This window comes from Sceloporus occidentalis, unplaced genomic scaffold (genome assembly GCF_023333645.1).
Source record: "Sceloporus occidentalis isolate IW3139 unplaced genomic scaffold, rSceOcc1.0.p SCAF_27, whole genome shotgun sequence".
Lineage (NCBI taxonomy): Eukaryota > Metazoa > Chordata > Lepidosauria > Squamata > Phrynosomatidae > Sceloporus > Sceloporus occidentalis.
Genome location: NW_028317007.1, coordinates 4,745,912 through 4,766,459, shown reverse-complemented (window position 1 = coordinate 4,766,459; position 20,548 = coordinate 4,745,912). Strand labels below are relative to the sequence as shown.

General features: G+C 38.8%; 1 protein-coding gene across 1 annotated transcript in view; it reads right to left on the bottom strand.

The window, feature by feature from the left end:
- Positions 1 to 20,548, bottom strand: part of LOC149299874 (LIM domain only protein 7-like) — a 65,138-nt gene that overhangs the window by 25,198 nt on the left and 19,392 nt on the right. The window contains exons 4-7 of the mRNA XM_089485838.1: positions 15,068 to 15,174; positions 2,034 to 2,064; positions 1,607 to 1,720; positions 146 to 344 (exon numbers count right to left, since the gene is read on the bottom strand). Coding sequence (XP_089341964.1) covers positions 146 to 344; positions 1,607 to 1,720; positions 2,034 to 2,064; positions 15,068 to 15,174 — 451 coding nt within the window. The remainder of the gene's footprint in view (positions 1 to 145; positions 345 to 1,606; positions 1,721 to 2,033; positions 2,065 to 15,067; positions 15,175 to 20,548) is intronic.

Genomic DNA, 20,548 nt, shown 5'->3' with positions numbered 1-20,548 from the left:
AATCAAATTGCATGAATATATCTACCCTACTCTACATTGTAGAAGATGGTCTTAAAAGTGAAAATGTAATGACTTATATCCCTTAGTAAATGAATGAAGATTTCCCATTCACAAATATAGAAAAACAATCATTAATTTGACTTACCCTCGCTGCTCCCCTTAAGGGTTGTATCCGATGAAAAGCTTGTGTAAGACCTCGAACCAAACGAGTCCAAGCTATCCCAGGAATCGTCCCTTTTGTGAACTATAGCGGGAAAGAAAACGTCTCCTCTTTCGCTGTACCACAAATCACCACAACCGCTATCTCTCCCACTTCGTTTTAAGGTGCTAGACTCTTCAAGAGCCTGGAAAGTGAAAAGGGGCTTGTGTTATGCACTTATTTACATCAAAAGCAAAATTATTTCATAAATAGATCGCCAAATAAGAGCAACTACCTTGCTCTTTAGTAGCTGGTTGAAAAGAAACATCTGAATTTGGCAGACAAGTTTTTGTCAATTGGTATTGAAAACATATGAAACATTTTAAACGCAAAAATAACTCCCCTCATTTTGGGTGGAAGATAACTGCTCTTTTGTAACATTACAAGAGACAGATGACTCTTTAGCCCACCATAATTCTTTTGCCAACAGGGGGGAAAAAAAAAAACAGAAAAGAATAGTGATTTCTAACAACCATCTCTTTAACGGCACATACGGTATATAAGAAAGTGAAACTTTTCAAACCGTCACTGGATGGGAATGTGCAAAGACAACTATGTGCAAAAGACAATGCACAGCCCTTAGGCTTTATATTACTTAACAAAGAAACATAGAATTTCACGGCTGATGAGAAGAACCCAGCCCACTTGGTCTACTCCTTTTCCCGACAGAGACTCTGACGTTAATCAAGCCTTTATCTCGTCTTAGATTCAGAATAGCCGGTTCATTAAGTCCTTAATAGTTTTCACTATAGTTACAAATTATGTTAATGAGAGCAAAACATAGCATGAAGGGCTAACAACCATTTTAATTCAAAGAAGTGTTCTTTAATCATGGTCAAAACAACAAATCATTTTCATTATTCCTGCCCACTCAACCCATTTAAGACAGCTACCACGAGAGCAAATTAATAAAATGACATGTATTTCAAAATATACAGTAAAACTGGCAAATGCCAATGAGGGTATTACAATAACCGGCATTTACAGTAAACGCAAAGTATGGACTTTGACACTTGTAAAGCCTCACCCTTCCTGCGTAGCAACATAGGAGAGCAAAGGCAATCACCTGCTACGGCTTCAAAGCTTGCAGGAAAAACTCATCCGTCTTTACACACATATGGATTTTCTACAGCATCCTGGCATTTAAACTATATTCATTTTATATATGAGGAAAAAGCTCACAACTCTGTTTTGTTCATATGGAACTTAAGACCCTTTCCCCGTAAAACGTCCATTGACCGAAGGGCCGGGCGCCAGGAATCTTTTAAAAATGGGGAACGGCTTTTACCACACAGCAACAGCTAATACGTTCAGTATTTTTTAGGTCAGTGAATGTTCTAGGATCTTGCGTTGGAGGAATGGTCAAACGGTTTGGACCACGGTACAACATATAACGGCATGTCTTACCTTGGTCAGAGTTTGTCCCAATAAGCCTTCGAAAGCCTTTAGGTTAAGATGCGGGCCCTCATAATACAAGTAACTTTGTGCTTTTCTGCCAAGCCAGTATAAAGTGATCAAAACCTAATGAGGAATAGCAACACAGTTACACATTAAACATCTATGCAAAACACTATATACATATTCTGAACGGCACACATAGCTACGTACAGTTGCTACAGTGTGCAGGGAGACGGACACGCATAGGATTTACCCCGAGAGCATGCTAGTAAATACTTTTATATGATAATAAAAGGAAGAAATAAATAAGAAAAAATACTTAATACGAGTAAGACGAAACAAGAAATAATAAACAATATAGAAAATGCTCGGATAATGTTGTTTAGTTCTAGAATTTGTGATGATGTATGGGAGTTAAATTGCAGAACAAACTTACATTTTTTAACCTCCTGTGGGTTTCTTCTTGTCTGGTAGGAAAAACAGGAAAAAAAAAAAAAAAGCAATAAATATAATACTCAATGAAAACAACAAGGAGGCAAGAGTAACCAATCTAGGCACAACAGCATATATACAGGCTCTTATCCGGATATGCCCAATTATGTAGGAACATTCAGTAATCCCACAAATCCAGAATACTTATTTCCCACAATGTAATCAAACAAAAGAAAAATATATTTTCAGAAAAGGAGTAACAGTTGCTTCATCTGGATTCAGGTGTTGTGTGTATTAAGTTCCTTCAAAAGGAGATTGCTGGAAAAAAGTCACAAAAAAAACTTGGTAGATTTGCAACACTGGTAATACCAAGCACATATCAGAAGTAGCCTGTGAATAAGAGTATGGAAACAAAATGCTACCATTCCCAGAAAACACCGCAAATCAAATTTAAAACAATGAAGATACGAGTTGGCAAACATTACCAACTCCCAGAGCCTTATGGTTAAAATGCAGACAAATCTAATTGTCACGCATCCTGTGTTCATCCTTGCAACAGAATTTTAAATCTCTCCCATACTAAAATTTTAAACCAATTCTCAAGGATCAAATCAGTTAATCCCTTGGCCTCTATTGCCTGCCATATGTGAGAGTTGGATCCAACAAACAGGATTTATCCACAATCTAAACACTATAAGCTACTTGGTTGTGTCAACACAGGTATACACAAATGAAACTACAATGGCCAGTTTATCCTACAAACTAGCCCCATTCCTATTCACACCTCCCTTACATGTACAACACTTCCAGGGCCATCTTTTGTCTCTGTCTAGTGGGCCCATTCCCCCAGCCAGTAGCACCATCTATCAGCCGCCCATTCTGAAGACTTGGCTTCCAAACCCAGTATTATCTGTAGGTCCGCCATGTTGGGTACAACTAAAACATTTCAGAGTAGTTTTTAAAGGGATTAAAAACAGTCCCAAATGTTACAGTAACTTACTGTCAAACACAGAAAACAAAAGTTGGCTAAGGCCCTTCTGTGGAACACCACAATTATCACCAGCACTGATTTCTATATTAAATAGTCAAGCAACCAGGCTTGTAATTGACAATGCGGCTAGGCAGGATAAGGTGAGGTTTAAGTTTCAGGTTTGTTCGCCATTAACCTCATGTATGTCTATTTATAAAGAATGAATTATTGCTTTAAAAGAAAATAAATTCAATTTTAAACTGGCTAGCCAAAAGGCAGTGAGGACTCTTGGCCAATATCATTAGAATGATCCTCTGTTTCGTTTCAGATACAGGTACGCAATACGGCAAACACAATGAAACTTCCCCCTGCAGTCGGTGGCATTGTAAAAAGCCACACGTATCAGGCCTCTTGCTAGGAGATTGGAATGTGTTATGGTTTGTTTCAAACCTGGTTGCCAAGAGACGCATTCCAATACTGGTCACTGAAAACACTTGTCATGAAGTTGCTACTAAGATTATAGGTACAAGCCAAACCCAATCAACATAAAATATGTCTTTAAACCGTGTATTCAAAACATTTTAGCTGTGACATGTTTCTTCTAAAAATCTGCAGAATACAATACACTTATGTAAATACGGGCATGGCTGGAAACAAACAAGCTCTAAAGGACTCCATGTGGTAAACATGAAGATAAGAGCCCAAGGTATAACCCTTTTTAATACTCTGCCCGCCGTTATATAGGCTCCCTTGTTTGGGAACACCTCAATATACATAATCTGGTTAGACTAAGTGGATTTGCTTACATATTTCCAAAAATGTTGGCCCTAGTTGGGCAAGCTGGCTTGTGAAGAGAAGGGTATGAGCCAAAGCTGAGCTACCTCAAACAACTCATTTATAATTTTGGTCCTGGGTGTCGGTGGTCAAGGAGAATTTTCGTCTATTAAAAGTTGAACTCTGCTCGCGCCACATACTAGCCAAGCTCACCCACCTCCACATACAGTTTTTGGACAGAGCATGTTGTTACGGATAAATAATAAACCAAGTTGTTTCTAAAAGAATATCACAGTACTATTCTGGCCTGAAATAAAAGTAGTGACCTTATCAATCAAGCAGTGAGTTTCTTGGTAGATAATATATAGATGAATAAGCAAACTCAGCTGAACGCTTTCTTACTCCATCACATACACACACATATATATATACATACATACACACATACATACATACACACATATCATATATGATATGTGTATATATGTATAGGAGATAGGAGTTCAATATTAGGTCTATAGTGCATCCACCACTGGAACTGGAAACAAAAATTCAAAAAGGACATTTAATGTTAAAGTCATTGTATAAAACAGGAGGATCCAAATTTACACTCTGCTTTACATCAAACTGCAAATTCCTTAAGTTTGATGTACAACAATATATTCAAACACATGGCTAGAAAATCAACAATGCAAACAGTATCTTATTTAATTTAAACCTAAATTAAGTAATACTTCATTTGAACTGGAAAAATACCAAAAAGGGCATAGATGGGGTATTCAAAATAAATTCAACACCTACATACTGCACAGAAATATGTTTAGTCTGAGCTCCAGCCAGCAATCACACATTATATATTAAATTGATGGTTTAGTCGCTGACCAAACGTCGGTACAGAGGAAAGGTGTCATGTTGTACAACGGGACTGTAAACCGTATACGCTCGTTTCACTACACCTTCCGAAAATGCCAATCAAGTGTAACCATCAAGTGAGGCATTCAGGTGCAACATATGTTGTTCACATACAGAGAAGTTGAAGATTAATGGAAGCCCATGAATGAACCAGTCTGTATTGTAATAATATAATCCTATATAGGACACATTTTCCACCATGAGAGGCACAGACTATTTTCTTACACTTGCTATAGTTAGTTGGCAACCTTAGAAGCCTCAATAATATATACAAGTCAAAGATTCCTAGTTTAGGGCTAATTGTGCATGATGTAATGGTAAAAGCACATCTCCTCAGTAAAAGTAAAAAAGTAACACTAAATTTATCAAACAAACATGCTTGCACATACAAACATGTAGATGACAAAACATTGCAGGGCAGGCATATAAGATGTTAAATAAAAAAAAAAAAAAAATACCAACGAAACAAACACGAAATAGCTAATCTATTAAATATATTCTTCTCTGCTGTATTCACAGAGGAAAATGAAATGCCAGGTAATATACAGCAGGATGAGATAAATGCCCCAGTACATGTCGCCTGTCTAACCCAGGAAGAAGTGCAGTGCCGCCTAAAAAAAAATCAAAATAGACAAATCACCAGGTCCAGATGGCATTCACCCCCGCGTTCTAAGGGAGTTAAGTAATGTAATAGACAGACCCCTATTTCTAATATTCAAGGACTCTATAGTGACAGGGTCTGTTCCCCAGGACTGGCGCATAGCAAATGTTGTGCCAATATTCAAAAAGGGGACAAAAAGTGACCCGGGGAATTATAGGCCTGTTAGTTTAACTTCTGTTGTGTGTAAACTGTTTGAGGGTTTCCTAAGAGATGCTATTTTGGAGTATCTCAATGAAAATAAGTGTATGACTCCATATCAGCATGGGTTTACAAGGGATCGGTCCTGTCAAACTAACCTGATCAGCTTTTATGAGGAGGTGAGCTCAAGACTGGATCGGGGTGAATCGCTGGATGTCGTATATCTTGATTTTTCCAAAGCATTTGATACGGTGCCACATAAAAGGCTCGTACATAAAATGAGAATGCTTGGGCTGGGGGAGAATGTGTGTATGTGGGTAAGTAACTGGCTCAGTGATAGGAAACAGAGGGTGGTTATTAATGGTACATACTCTGAGTGGGTGACTGTTGCTAGTGGGGTACCACAGGGGTCAGTTTTGGGTCCTATTCTTTTTAATATATTTATTAATGACCTTGTAGAGGGATTGCATAGTAAAGTATCAATCTTTGCAGACGATACTAAGCTCTGTAACGTGGTTAACACAATAGAGGACAGCGCACGATTACAAATGGATCTGCATAGGTTGGAGGCTTGGGCTGGGATGTGGCAGATGAGGTTCAACACAGATAAATGTAAGGTTATGCACATGGGGAAGAAAAATCCAGGCTGGGAATATGTATTAAATGGGAAAACACTGGGGACGACTGACATGGAAAAGGACTTAGGAGTTTTAGTTAACAGTAAATTTACCTGTAGCGACCAGTGTCAGGCAGCTGCTGCTAAGGCAAATAAAATCATGGGGTGCATCAAAAGGGGCATAGATGCCCACGACAAGGAAATAATTCTACCCCTGTACAAGTCACTAGTCAGACCACACATGGAATACTGTGTACAGTACTGGGCACCAGTGTACAAGAAAGATATAGTGGAGCTGGAGAGTGTTCAAAGACGGGCAACCAGAGTAATAAGGGGAATGGGAGGACTACAGTACCCAGAAAGATTATCAGAATTGGGGTTATTTAGTTTGGAAAAAAGACGGCTTAGGGGGGACTTAATAACTATGTATAAATATATAAGGGGACAGTACAGAGATCACTCCCAGGACCTATTTATACCCAGGACTGTATCTATAACAAGGGGACATCCTCTACGGCTGGAGGAAAGAAGGTTTCTACACCAGCTACAAGTTATGGATATTAGATTAATAGGGACAGAACGTTGATCCAGGGATTTATTCTGATTGCCATATTTGGAGTCGGGAAGGAATTTTCCCCCTGGTATGGGGCAATTGGCATCTGCTTCATAAGGGTTTTTTGCCTTCCTCTGGATCAACACAGTAGGGACACAATATGTATATAGGTTGAACTTGATGGACTTTGGTCTTTTTTCAACCTTATGAACTATGTTACTATGTTACTATGTTACTTAGAAAACACACGTGCACAAGTATGCCAGCCTGTGGAAGAAGGCTGCCCAATCTGCCAACACAGACACATCATATCATGACAAAGTTTTATATCTTCGCTACAGACATGTAAAGCAATACTGGACTGGACTAAAACTGAAAGGCAGTCCAACCCTGGTATGAGGCGAGGGTGTTGTCTTTCGACAGTAACTGACATGCATTCTCCTGCCAACTTCCTGACACTGAAACGAAGGCTGTGGCTATGGGAAGCTCAGAAATAAATCTGTAATTATGTTAATCTGCTCTAAGGAAAGGTAGAGTTGTTTTAAAAGGTAATAGCGTTTTAAGTGCTTTCTATATTTTTAGCAACTATCCACTTATTTCGACTTCACGTTTGAAACATCAAACACGTTTGTCTCCGGCTTCAGAATGATTTTCCTGAACCCCCTCTATTCTCGCATCCTTTAATGTTCTGTTAGATACTGAAGAACGTTTTTCAAAACCAATAGAAAGAAATTAAATATTGCTAAAATGCATATCCATTAAAAACAAAAATTATAGAACATGAATAAAATGTGTTTAACACTGAAGTAGACAGATCAGTGAAGCAGCTTTCTGTGCTTTGTACAACCAAACTAATGACAGCAAATCCTAATTTTTTGTTTAAATTGGGTTAACAAATTCTTTAACATCATACATCAAGTTGCACAGCATCAGAATTAAATAAACAGAAACTGGAGGCGTGGAAGGTTCTGCTTGATCTAAAGGACCAATAAAGTCTATGCTGTTAATGTGAATATTGCAGAAAAATAAAACGGGCGAATAAATGGCCACAAGTATTCCATTTCTATATGAAATTATAACATTGCCCTATGGAGGTAGGGTCAGAAGTGGTAAGGCCTAGGCATGGTTAGTAGATGGAGCTACTTGGCATCCTCCTACCCTGGAGCAAAGGGTACTTGCTCCACAGCCATCATACCTGGAGCCACAGGAGCCTGGCGCAACACGGCTGCTTTGAAAATGCAAACATATAGCGTGTAATTCACTTAAAGTATTACGTGACATAATTTACGGTATGTTGTAATGGCTTCATTGAGCCAAAAGAGATGTAGGCACAAAATATGCAATTAAGTGCATTTCAGAGGGAATCACATGGGACACCAGCCAAGTCTGTTCTTCAAAAAGACTACCTACATATGAAAACTTTCAACTAAGGGTTGTTTCATCCTTTGCTCTTAGTGAATATGCCCAATAGATTAGTTCCGCAACTCTAAAGTAAAGCAAGACATACCATCTTGGCCTGAAAATAGAATAGACGATCATATTGACAATATTGATTTACGGTATAAGCACACAACGGAATTGACCATGAAGACGTTCGATAGATGACTTGGTTTATTAGGATAAACTTATACTCAAATAATAACCTCTCGGAAAAAAGTAGCAAGTGGGGAGTTTGACTGGGCCAGACACACCGTAACACAGGACAAAAACCTCCTATGGGGCAGAAGAGTACAATAAAATAACTGTATAATACAATAAGATACACTTCTACATAAGGAAAGCTGGAAGATCGCTTTTCAGTCTAAAACAAAAACACAAAGACCAGGGACAAGACGGCAGGTGGACGTCCGCACTGGAAGGTAGCTGGGGTAGGAAAGTATGCGGCAATCTTTTCACATAAGAAAATTATTAGGCAAACCTTTCTTAAGAGCAAGTTACATGTTTTAAAGAGAAAGTTACAAGGCCAGACAGAGGAGGAGGTAAAGTATATAATTACACTTAATAGATTTGCTAAAGCCAACATAAATCACACACCAAAGTGTTTTCACATTATAAATGCCAGCAGTTTTTAAATATATTTGAAAAAAAAAATAAAAAAGATAATATGGAAATAAAAAAATTAAACAACAAGAATGTGGGAACTATGAGACCAAATATAAAAAAATCTAAAAGAAAAAAACCCTGTAATGTAATGGCAATTACCCAAAAGCCAAGGGATGAAAAGCTTACTTAAATGGGGCGTTGAAGAGGAAATTAAGTCAATAATTAAGGTTGAGATTTTGAAATGATGAATGGGTGGACAGGATACACCAATTTATTCTATCCAAAGCAAAACTTTGGACAAAAACATCCTAAAATGCCTGCAACTGTGGCAACATTTACTAAACAGTCATCACGTGGAGGTATATTGTCACAAGACGTATTCTATTGCAGAGTGATTCAAAGCTTTATTCCTGTCAGTTACAACAAAGTGGAGGGAAAATCCTGGATGGAAATCCCTTTTCAAAATACAGCTTGTATATAATTTTTAACACAGCCACAATATGAGGCCAATTTTTATTTACCAACTTTGATTAAATTAACAATAACTAGGGTTCTCTGATAAAATCACCTAAAATTTTTGATTAGCTCACAAGCATAGATAATATTTAATGGTGTAGAAGCAACCATCTGTATACTTGTTTTTTTCTTTTCTTTTCTGAAAGCAACAAAGGGATTTAGCAGGATTTTGCTATCAAATATCTTAAGTCGTTCCCATATATTGTCAAACATCTTTATGTCATAATTAAATATATCATGTATATTAGTATTTCGCCATAAACCTATAATCTTCTCACCATTCTCATTATCTAAGGTGTTGTCCAGGGTGTGTCAAAACAATTTAAGAATTGGTTTTCGCTTGGAAAAAAAAATATATTTACCATCACGGACAATTGGAACATGTTCACACGTAACACGGACAAGAATAGGACACAGAGCTAGAGAGGTTTGCTACAGCATAAGCCCAACACAAAACTCAAGGGTTACTTTTGCTGCAACATAAGCATTATGCATCTTTCATATGTTGGCCATAGTCCATGGATCATGAGGTCAGAGCCAACCATAATCTGGGGAGAGGGTGCGTGAAGAAGCTCCAGGAAGCCTGTTTAATGGAGCTGATACTGGGGAGAAGCGGACGAAGAAAGAAAGAAAGAAAGAAAGAAAGAAAGAAAGAAAGAAAGGGACACAGAAGAGGTTGGTGAAGAAGGTAGGAGACATTGAGAGTGAAAAAGCAACAGAATGCAAGCAAAAATTCTGAGTTCTCTGCTTCAATTTAGTTTGTTCCATTTGGGTCCCACCTTGATATACAGATTAACCAAATTGGCAAATTTTCTTAAAATTCATACACAATCCTAATACACAAACCTTAACGATACCATCCAAACCCCCAGGTAACTTTGTCAGACTGTATTAACTATGCATTCTGAAGATCCAGTTCACCCCACCTTGCATGAGAAACTCACCAGAGATGGTCCTTCATCAAATCTAATTCCACTAAATGGAGTCTAGTTTAAAAACCTCTATTAAGCACCCTGTCTCTAAGTAATTGTGATATTTTGCTTAAACGGATTACTTCTCCTTAAAAAAGTCTTAGCTTAAGTATATGTTCCCCAGGTTTGACCAATCTCAGGTAGATCATACACAATTTTGTTGTGAGCAAACCTCCCACACAATCTGAGCATCGCTATTAAACCAGGGCAGCCTTTATTCCGTAGAGGCGCTACCCACACACAAATAGGTATTACCAAACAAAACTAATTTGATGAATCATAGATGATGGTGCAATTGCAACAGCTTTTAAACACTTGTTGGAATACTTGTTAAAGCAACAAGCCATTTTAATATTTCATGTATACATACAGAAGAGACTATAGAGAAACATCACATAATTCCCCAGTAGTGAGGGTCTTACGGCTACATAAGCCACTGGCCACATAAGCCACTGGCCACAGCAGCAATAACAGAGCTTATGCAGCAAAGCAGGACAGTTCTTAGATTCAAAAAGTACTTTGGCTAAAACACTTCCCCTTATAGTAGCAATCAGACCGAATATTCTACATGCATGTTTTACGGGTTGTTTTATGCAAGCACTTAAGAAAGCGAGGGTATTTAAACACGCATGGGATAGACACAAAGATATCCCGAATCTAAGACAAGACCAAGGACTGATTATGGTCTGAGACGGTGTGAACGGTTCTTATCCGCCAACAAATTCTATGTTTCTATTTAAGTCATTAGAGCGTGATTGATGGGATATAGAGCAAAAATCTAAAAGGAGAAAAGAATATTGTAACACCAAATGGTCAGTGATATTGATGGATTCATAGGTCGATGACAAAATATTTGCACAGAGTGCCAACAATCACATAACCAGCTCTTCCGGAGCCAAGCAGAAGCATGTCAATACCGTCGGCCTCTACAAAATGGCAGAAGGCCAGGGCACCTCCATGTTTTTGAAACTGCTGTAAATCAGCAAACACTTTTTTTTTTTTTTTTTTAATGAGAGGAAAGGAAATGGTTCAGAAGAAAATGCAGAACTACAGCTTGTAATACCATGTATTGTAATGTACCATTTTAAAAGAAAATGATTCGTTTGACAGATGTGTCTTAAATCCATTTATACAGGGAGTAGGGTTTCCCATCCCCCTGTTTCCCCCGATAATGGATACTTTATGCTCATGGTTATCAGCGAAGCCTGGCCAAGCCCTGTTGCGCCAGCATGAAAGAGTGCACAATTCTGATCAATATTTTTGGTTTTCAGCCTAAGCACTGATGGAGTGATATTATGCTTTACATTTTCTTTTGTCATGGAATTCGAGACACCATTTGTCAAGTGGCAAAAATTGTACTTGAGTCCTAGTAAGTTACTCATAGGTATATAGAAAAAAAAAATCCCAAAAACCTAAAAAAAACATTTTGTATAGTTCCAAAAACATGCACCTATGTTTGTTTTTGTATGAACCAGAACATGCAGTCTGGACCACAGGCTTGTTGTAACATTTGAAGAGAACAAAACAATTCGATTTACAAAACCACTATTTTCTTACAATCTTACAATTTTGCTTAAAAAGGAAGGGGGTGTATATGCTTGAATAACCGCCAGCTTGATCTCTCCCTGAATCAACATTCCTCAGATGTTATCTGTACTTTTCTTATTATAAAAAATGGTTTCTGTAACTGAAGGTGAAGTCACCTCTGATGAAATCTTCTGTTTCGACCTTGTGTATTCTATGAAGCCTGGTTGATAAAGTGTTGCCTATAGAGTTCTCTAAAACAGCTTCTGGAAAAGGACTATAGTACCTGCCGCCTGGTTAATACAGACTGTATAGCACGGGCTCTATTTAACATCCTACCAAATGGTACATGGCCCGTCGCATTAAATAGCAAGACTTCCCTAAAGTCTCTACATTAGGGTGACAACATCAGCCTTGTTTTCCAGGACACATATATTGCGGACCAGCCCAGATATAATGCTGCCCTGCAGTATGTGGGATATAAAGGCTTATAAAAGGGAACCAATTAACCAGTTATACATCCCAGCATTTTTTCTGGGCTGGTCAGCAATATATAAAAGTTGTGTGTCCTGGAATATATGGCTGATATGGTCATCCTACTCTACATCCTTCTACGTTAGAAGTCTCACTCGGTGGAGGTAGAGTGATCAAATCTAGAATCAGATCATTTGCAGCGAATCCTAATCTGGCGTGCAGTTTCAACACACCCAACTTTCACATATCAACAGTTTTACAGAATACTTTCCCACAAAACTAACACATTCTAAGGGTATCACTTTACACTCAGATTCAAGTGAACAGAGGTTGAGAGTTTAAGAACCCCCGGAATTCTCACCACAATCTGCTATGGACTGCATTGTCCTCATCTATGGAACAAAACAAAAGAGCTGGCATGTTCCGTAATGGTTTAGCACAGTTAAAGGATGCTCCAGCCGTTGGCCAAACAAACTCCCGCTGCCTGCGCCCCCACATGGTACGCTCACCCACACCCAACACCAGCGCCCTAATGAGGACCCTGGTGCACATGCAGAGAAACCACTAGCATGTTTTAAGCAGCCAATTAGTGAAATGAGAAGAAGGATCATAGAAGGGGGTAGTGCCCTGCAGCTCTGGAGCTGCAGCCTTCTCCTAAAAGTAACGTGTTTTTTGGGGGTTTTTTTTGTTTTGTTTTAAACAGGTTGAAGAACAAGTCTTCATAGGACACCAATTGTCCCTTCAACTAAGCAGATATACATAAACTGCTATGGCAAGGTTTTTTGGGGAAAATGCTTACATTTAGCACATTTTCATTATGAAGTAATTTTAAATAATCTTGGTTTGCACCAATTAACTTTTGTATTTTTATCTGTTTTTAACCTTTATCTGTTCTACGTCAACAATATTTGCTATGTTGACAGCATTAATTACTTTTAAAGTTTGCATTCCATGATATACTTTTTTTTCAGGCTGGAAACAAGGTCAGTAGATGAAACCTAAAATGTAAGAATGATGGACAACAGCAACTGGATAATCTGCCAGTATTCCGGTCCTGAAGAGTCACGTCTAAAAGCATCCAGTGACCGGTTTATATATATATCGTCGGCTTGCGTGGCATTCCTCTGAAGCTATACAAAGCCCCTGTATCTCAATGCTTTGCTTTGCTTTAAACCTGCATTTTTTGGTACTATATTAAACTTGTAAAAGCGATTTGCAGCATACAATAAGAATTGAAAATGATTGCCAGCAATTTCAGCGATGATGATAAAAAAAAAAAAAAAGTGTCAAATATATTCTCTAGATCTGAATCCTGACACATTCAATGCTATAAAAAACCATCACAAATTATCCGTTTCAGAAAATATTTACAGGTTTGTTCCCAAAGCCCAATAAACTTGTTTTATATACGCTCAGAGCCCAATGTATGTTTAACTGCAGTAGGGCATCTGTTCCTCTGCACTGCAGGTATAGGTGTATATATATAGCGTGAATTAAGCAAAACATGGCCCAAGGAGCTATACACATCTCACCGACACAAAAGCATACGCAACATATACATACACACACACAAACATACACACACACACACACTTCCTCCAATCTGACAGCCATGTTCTGTATTCACAACGTATTAAACAGTTCCACCTGCCCAGCAACAGGTTTATAGCCTCTGGGACAGAGTACAGTCATCCTGAGTGAGGTACGTGACCCAGTTTGTGTCGTACAATGTCCACAAGACAATGTCCGCAGACAAGAACATTCTTATTTAGCCTACTTTGGCAGTTTTTGCCCTTCCACACGAGATACACACAAGAGTTACAAATCTGCACGATTTTCTTTGGCCTTTAACAAATCGTACAATGAAAGTATATAATATATATAAATATACATACATACACATACATATATAGTTATTGGCATGGCTTCTTTCCCTTTAAGGTTATCATTAGCCTAGCAATGCAGTCTTATTTGGTAGACACATATATGATGCTTTAAGTGCAAATATTGATGCTTCCAGAGTCCAAGAAATAAGGGCACACGATTATGGGGATCGGTTAGGGGCAACTGTACAATGAAATCCACTACTTTAGGGCCTCGTCAGGTACCTGAGATACGGGAGTCTGCAAAATATTCCACCGAGATCACGTAGAGCTAAGCCGAGAGCTTAAAAATTAAAATGTTTACTACAGGAAAATGACACTTTCACCACGCAGCATAGTCAACTAATAAACATGGCATATGACCTGTCAAAACAAGCAGCTTTCCCAAGAATCATAATTATACATTACTGAGAGAAATGCACACTAGCAAAGCCTGCGACTGGTTCCACCTAAGACCCAAAAACAGAAATTACCTATTCTTATGAGAGAACTATGCTTCCATTTGTAAAATACGCACGTCAATTCAACGGTATATGTGGAACAGAAGCATTGATAAAACGCTTAGACACAAAAGCAAACACTCATAGGCTGTTGCCATAGAACATGTTTACATATACTGTATTTGAGTAATCCTACAGAAGATTGAATATGATTTTATATATTATATAATATATGTATGTATATTATACACACAGACATTATCTACTGAGTCTTGTACATAGAAACCATGAATTTGATTCCTCGCAAACAAGACCTATGTATGTTTTTCCTATGGAATGAAGTCTATACGTGTTAAACTTGTGTAACAGCTTCAGGATAGCATGCTGCTCGGCGAGACTAGGAATTAGCTCTGCATATTTACTTAGTAATGGTAATTCTAACATTCTAATTAAAAAAAAAAAAAAAAAAAGCGTCTCAACAGCACTCGGTACTTAACGCACTATTTCATGTTACCAACCACCATCGACCGTGCAGCGTACTCGCCGCGTTAAATGCAACTTACTTGACTGTGACTCTGTTCGATAAATCCTGTAGATCCCCAGGATGAAAAAGTTGAGCTTCTTTTAATCCAAGTTTTTCGCAGCCGCGCAAGAAAACATTGATGTTGTCCTGTTAAGGCAAGTGAGAAAAAAGTGATTGCTTAGCTTAACGGCTCAAAAAAAAATTATAAGAATTGCTTAACAAAGTCCAGAATTCCAAAGTCCAACAAAAACAAGAAGGGGAGGAAAAAAAATGTAACGCAAACGGAGGATTATTGAAATATTATTTCGTGAACAAGAGTAGGCAGGCTCTAATCAGAGTGTCCGTGTGACGCTGCAGCTATTACCTGCTGTACTCGGTAGGGAGGAAAGTACACTTTGATGTGAGGTCTGCAAACAAACGCCCTCTTTCTGTCTTTGCACGGCAAACCTCTCCTCTTAGGTCTTTAAAAATAACTCGAGCTAATGACATTGACCCACCCAGAAACTACTGGCATTGCAGGCATAGGAGGGCGAGGAGAAAGAGGAGGAACATTCTGTTTCTATGATTGCTGAATGACTGCGGTGTCTTGCACCTGGAATCTAGGTTTGGCTGTCAAGCAAGACCTTGACACATTCTGAGCGTGTATAGAAAAAGGGGAGAGAGAACGTGAAATAATGCGAGTGTACAAAGAAGAAGATAGATAAATAAGGATTGCACCTGTTGGGTACGGACAGCTTCAGCTAAACTCAAGTCAGACTATAAAAAGTCCATATGGTTTAACTCGTTTAGCAGAAGGGCTGCCCTGTATATCTCTGCAGCTATATATTCACGTATACAACAGGGTTATCTTTAGATGTTGGACAGACATACTACAACCGACAAACACACCTTCACATTCCTATTCTATCCAAAACACATCAATTTCAACTCTTCTCATCCTCCACCACGGTTCACGACTCACTATCCTTTCTTCTCCCTTGTTCTGTGTCTCCGTCCCTCCAGCGTAAGTTTTATTCACTTTTGGCCCTCCAAGAAGTCCTACCTCTGTCTCCTGTGTGATTCCCAATATCCCCTCTCCCTATGATCCCCAATTCCACTACTTGCCCCTCTCTCCTGCCCCCCATGTTTTAGTGATCTTGTAGAGTAGGAGACACCTGGAACAAACTTCCAGTGAAAGTTGAACAGGCAAACAGTAAATGAGTCTTGGGATGTGCATAACATTATGCTAAAGAATAAGTAAATTGATTAAAAAGGGGCACACTAGATGGGCTATATAGTTATTTCTCATCACTCATTTGTAAACAATACCACGTTTAGCATCATCAGAGTCATTTATTAATACTAGAGATTGTGGGCATTGGTTTATCTTGCTAAAGCTGATTTTGGTGGCATGTGATATGGAAACTAATTAAAATCTTCTCATCATCCCACTTTTGCCCATCAGAAAAGGAATAGCTTCCATGAGACTGCTGCTCCCGCATTGTAGCTCTAATAATCAGTACAATAAGCACCATTAAAAAGATTTATTAGATGTTCTAATCTGTATATTGTAAGGTTTCAGAAACTAGAAGACATTTTTGGGCCCATTTTGAGCCATAACCTCGAGGCCGGCAAATAATGTAGCGCCACCATATTCTGCAGCGCCGTAAAGTACTGGATAACAGAACATGTCGAACTTCCAGGAACAAAAAAAAAAAACCAAAAAAAATAAATAAAAAAATTAAAAAAACAAAAAGGATGGCCCTGTTCCAACAAGCTTAAAAAGACTTAAACCCACTGGTTGGGTTGCGGTGTAAAACTGCTTGGAAAGGTTTCCCCGTGTGCATGATTGCTGAACACAGAGGGAACAAAAAAAACCCGAAAGGTCAAACAACCCCGAACGAAACAAAGGGAAGCCTTAGAGCTAATGAATACCTCGCCAGTGGTGTCAAATAACTGGAGAAATGATACGTTAAATATGGTTTCACTCATAAAGAGCAATAACTCCATGAAATGCATGGCACATCCCTCCAGCAGTCAAGGGTTAAAAAGGCCTAACATTACAAGATATGACAGTCGCTGACATTGATTGTAGCTGATAGGCAAATGTTACGGGCCGCTCAGCTGGCAGACACAATTTGCTTTAGAGGATGTTTAATAGAATTAGGAAGTGGGATAATTTGCCTATCCAAGAAGCCATGTATGTCAGCGCCACAGGGTGGACTCAATCTGTATCTACGTGGGAGAGAGAGAGTGATTGCACCGCACTACCATGATCTATGGTTCTCTTATTTATATGCTTAACAAGAAGAGTATAGTTTTCCCCTCCACGAGGAGAAAAAAATAAATAAATAAATAATAAAAAAAAAATAAAAAATAAAAATTAAAAAAAAAAAATAAATAAAAAAAAAATAATCGAAGGAAAATGCTTAGACCCTTTAGCTGTTTATTTCCAATCTTTTTTTCCAACTTTGGTATGTTATTATCCTCAGTTATTTTTTTGTATCCTTGCTGATAACATCGCAATTTGAGTGGCTCAGGCTTCGTCTGCATAATTGTTATTTTAGTGACCACTGCATTCCAATTGTCCCATTGTTCTATTCTTCCGATCATAGACCCCTTAGAAGAATTAAATAAGTTTCAAACTGCAACGGCTTTTAAAAGCCTTTTGTAAAGGAAATTTGCTCCCAATTCTTTCTAAAATAAAAAGCGGAACCTGTGAGCTATCGCATTTCTTTACTCCATGTTTGCCAAAAAGCTGCCAGCTCACCGTGCTACAGACGCCTTTTCAGTGCCTCCTCTGAAGAATTATGTCATCATATTCTGCAAGTCGCCACGGTAGTGCCATTGGTATTCTCAGCACTTGTCTGTTCAACCACAACTCTCCACATTCCATATACTTCTCGCATCCATTCTAATAAGCATTTCCCCACAGGCATCCAGCAGGGAGTCTTGCCGTCATAGTGAATGCATTTGACCCTTTACTGTTCTCTACTAACCCAACATGGCGCACACACCGCTCGTGTCAATCAAAAACATATCAGCCAATCTACATTCAGCTAAACATACAATTAAGTGAATTGTGTCACCTGTGCTCATACACAAAAGTGGCAAGTGTGTTTTAGTACATTTAACATTTGGTTAGAATGATACATTTTACCTAATTTGTGAAAAACTCTACAAGCATATATTTAATATACCTTAATAGCTATGTTAAAGGGACAGCCCAGTGTCCGATGGAGACCCTTACTCACACAATACATATTAAGCCCCTGGTGTCCCGCTGCACAATAGGCTGGTTACAAGGGAGATCTTTGATCTCCTCTACCAACCTATTTTCGCTATAGAGGCTCTTCTGGTAGATCGCATTAGAAGGAGCCCTCTAAGACAGGGTGCGCTTGCATAGGACATCATATCCTGGCATTCCGTGTCTTAAAGGAGCTGCACATTTTTTATGGATTCTTAATGCCGACCAAAGAGGTTGGGCCTAGGGCAGCCCCAAAAGGTAAATATACCACTGAGCCAGCACTGGAGCGGACGAGCAATACGTTTATCCCAATGGGCAAAAGCCTATGGAGGATCCTTTTACATTTACAACCAACTACCTTTATCTTCTAGTGGCTCAGGTTCGAGATGGTAACACTAAATTTTATCACAGATCGATGGCATAAATTATTCTAGACAATCTAATGACGTCTTTTTGAAGAATATATTTTAAACTAGCTTTCTTACAGACCAAGTTACCTAATCTCTAGCTATTTCATACCACCCAACACACACACCCTGCCCACTGCATATTCCTCAGCAACCAACCGCATTAGTACAAACAAACCATCCCCAAATTAAAAATTCCAAACCTCCCTATTCTAGACGTGGTTGGCATCTAACAGATATTTTGTTATGTTTGTTGCTTCTGCTGCAAAGAAGCGTGATCTACAAATTGACGCATTGTTATTATACACACGTCAGGCAAGGATTAGGCTTCGGTAGACGATGAAAGGTATGGGTGGGTACCTGGATACTACAAGAACCTATATGCCATATACCGTGAGGTTTATTTCAACCGTGGGCCTGGTAATTGATTTATGAGTAGAGACAGATTCCAAACACGCTAAAGGAGTCCACATTCCCGTCACCATTCTACTTTTCCATGGGGAAATAAATACAGATATCATGCAACACTAGTCAATTAGGTTGATCGCAAGTACCTCCACAAAATCTACAAAAAGTATGGGGGAACAACCTGTTGCTTATGAAAATAACTAAATTAGAAATGTTACCACAAATAGTGTACCTACAGCTTGTACTTTGTCAGTTACACTAAATAACTTTTTTCCCTTATGGATGCCAAGACCGGTGGCATCCTCTAGGAGAGCCAGCATTTTCTGAATATCTGCCTGAACCAATAACAGGGAGGGACAAATAAATGGGAATAATCACAGGCTCTGAGAACAGAAAATCGGTTCTCACAACATGTTGAGACTAGGAGGATTTCCTAAAGGCCCAAATGTCCATCTGGTACACCAAGCAGATGACCAGTGGCAAATAGAGCCACATTTTCCGATAATGCCGCCTCAGCACCAGATCAGGTCCTACAGCGAGCATCTGCGCACTACAAATATAAAAAAAAGAACCTGCGGGCATCCGTATCAGGCTGGTGGCCACATGTACATCATTTGGCAGCCAATGAGCCAATGTTTTTAAAATGCGATTTCCAATTTCTTATGTCTTTGGCAATGCAGAGCGGCCATTCAGACAGATATTTCTGATGCACCCACCTGCCCGTCTAGTCTGTTACCTTTTTGAGTTTAATGGAAATTAGTCTTCCGTTTGTGGCCTAATTGTATCTAATGACTAATAGGATTTTCAAGTCTAATTTCTGTTACTGTAAAACTGCATTTAGACAAGACCTTAGATTCTGTTCTACACTACGAGCTTCATGGAGGGTAACAGGCACAAGAATTCAAGCTGTGCTTATTCTGCAAGATTATTCAAAAGGCAGTTCAGCGTCATTTTCATGACAAGTCAATTCTAGAACCTTGTTGTTTCAAGCAGAAATGATTCATGCATTGGGTTACACATGCAATTCACATCACTAGCATGTAACATAACCTGTAGAACAATATACATCATTAAACCAGACATACCCGAGGCCTAGCATGTCACAGCCGCACAGAATACAGTAAACATCAGTTTCTCAAAATGTCAGACAGCTGGTAGTACAAGTTCTCTAGGGACTGTAAAACAAGGTGTCTAATATAGCTGCCTGAGTACCATAGAATAAAACTGATTTTACAACTGACAAACACCAACATTTAATAGCCACTACTCCTAGATCTACAAACATTCACGGTTCACATGGAAGCATACTAGCGGCCAATAACCCAAAGTCTTTCTTTGCCATCTCCTCCTCGGAAGACTTTAGCAATACATACTCCTCTTCCTAAAAGAACGAGAGCTACGTTTTCCAATCAGATCAGATATGCTCACTAACTATTGTGACAGTGTAAACCCCAGGGAGATGCTTGGTGTGGCATTTGGG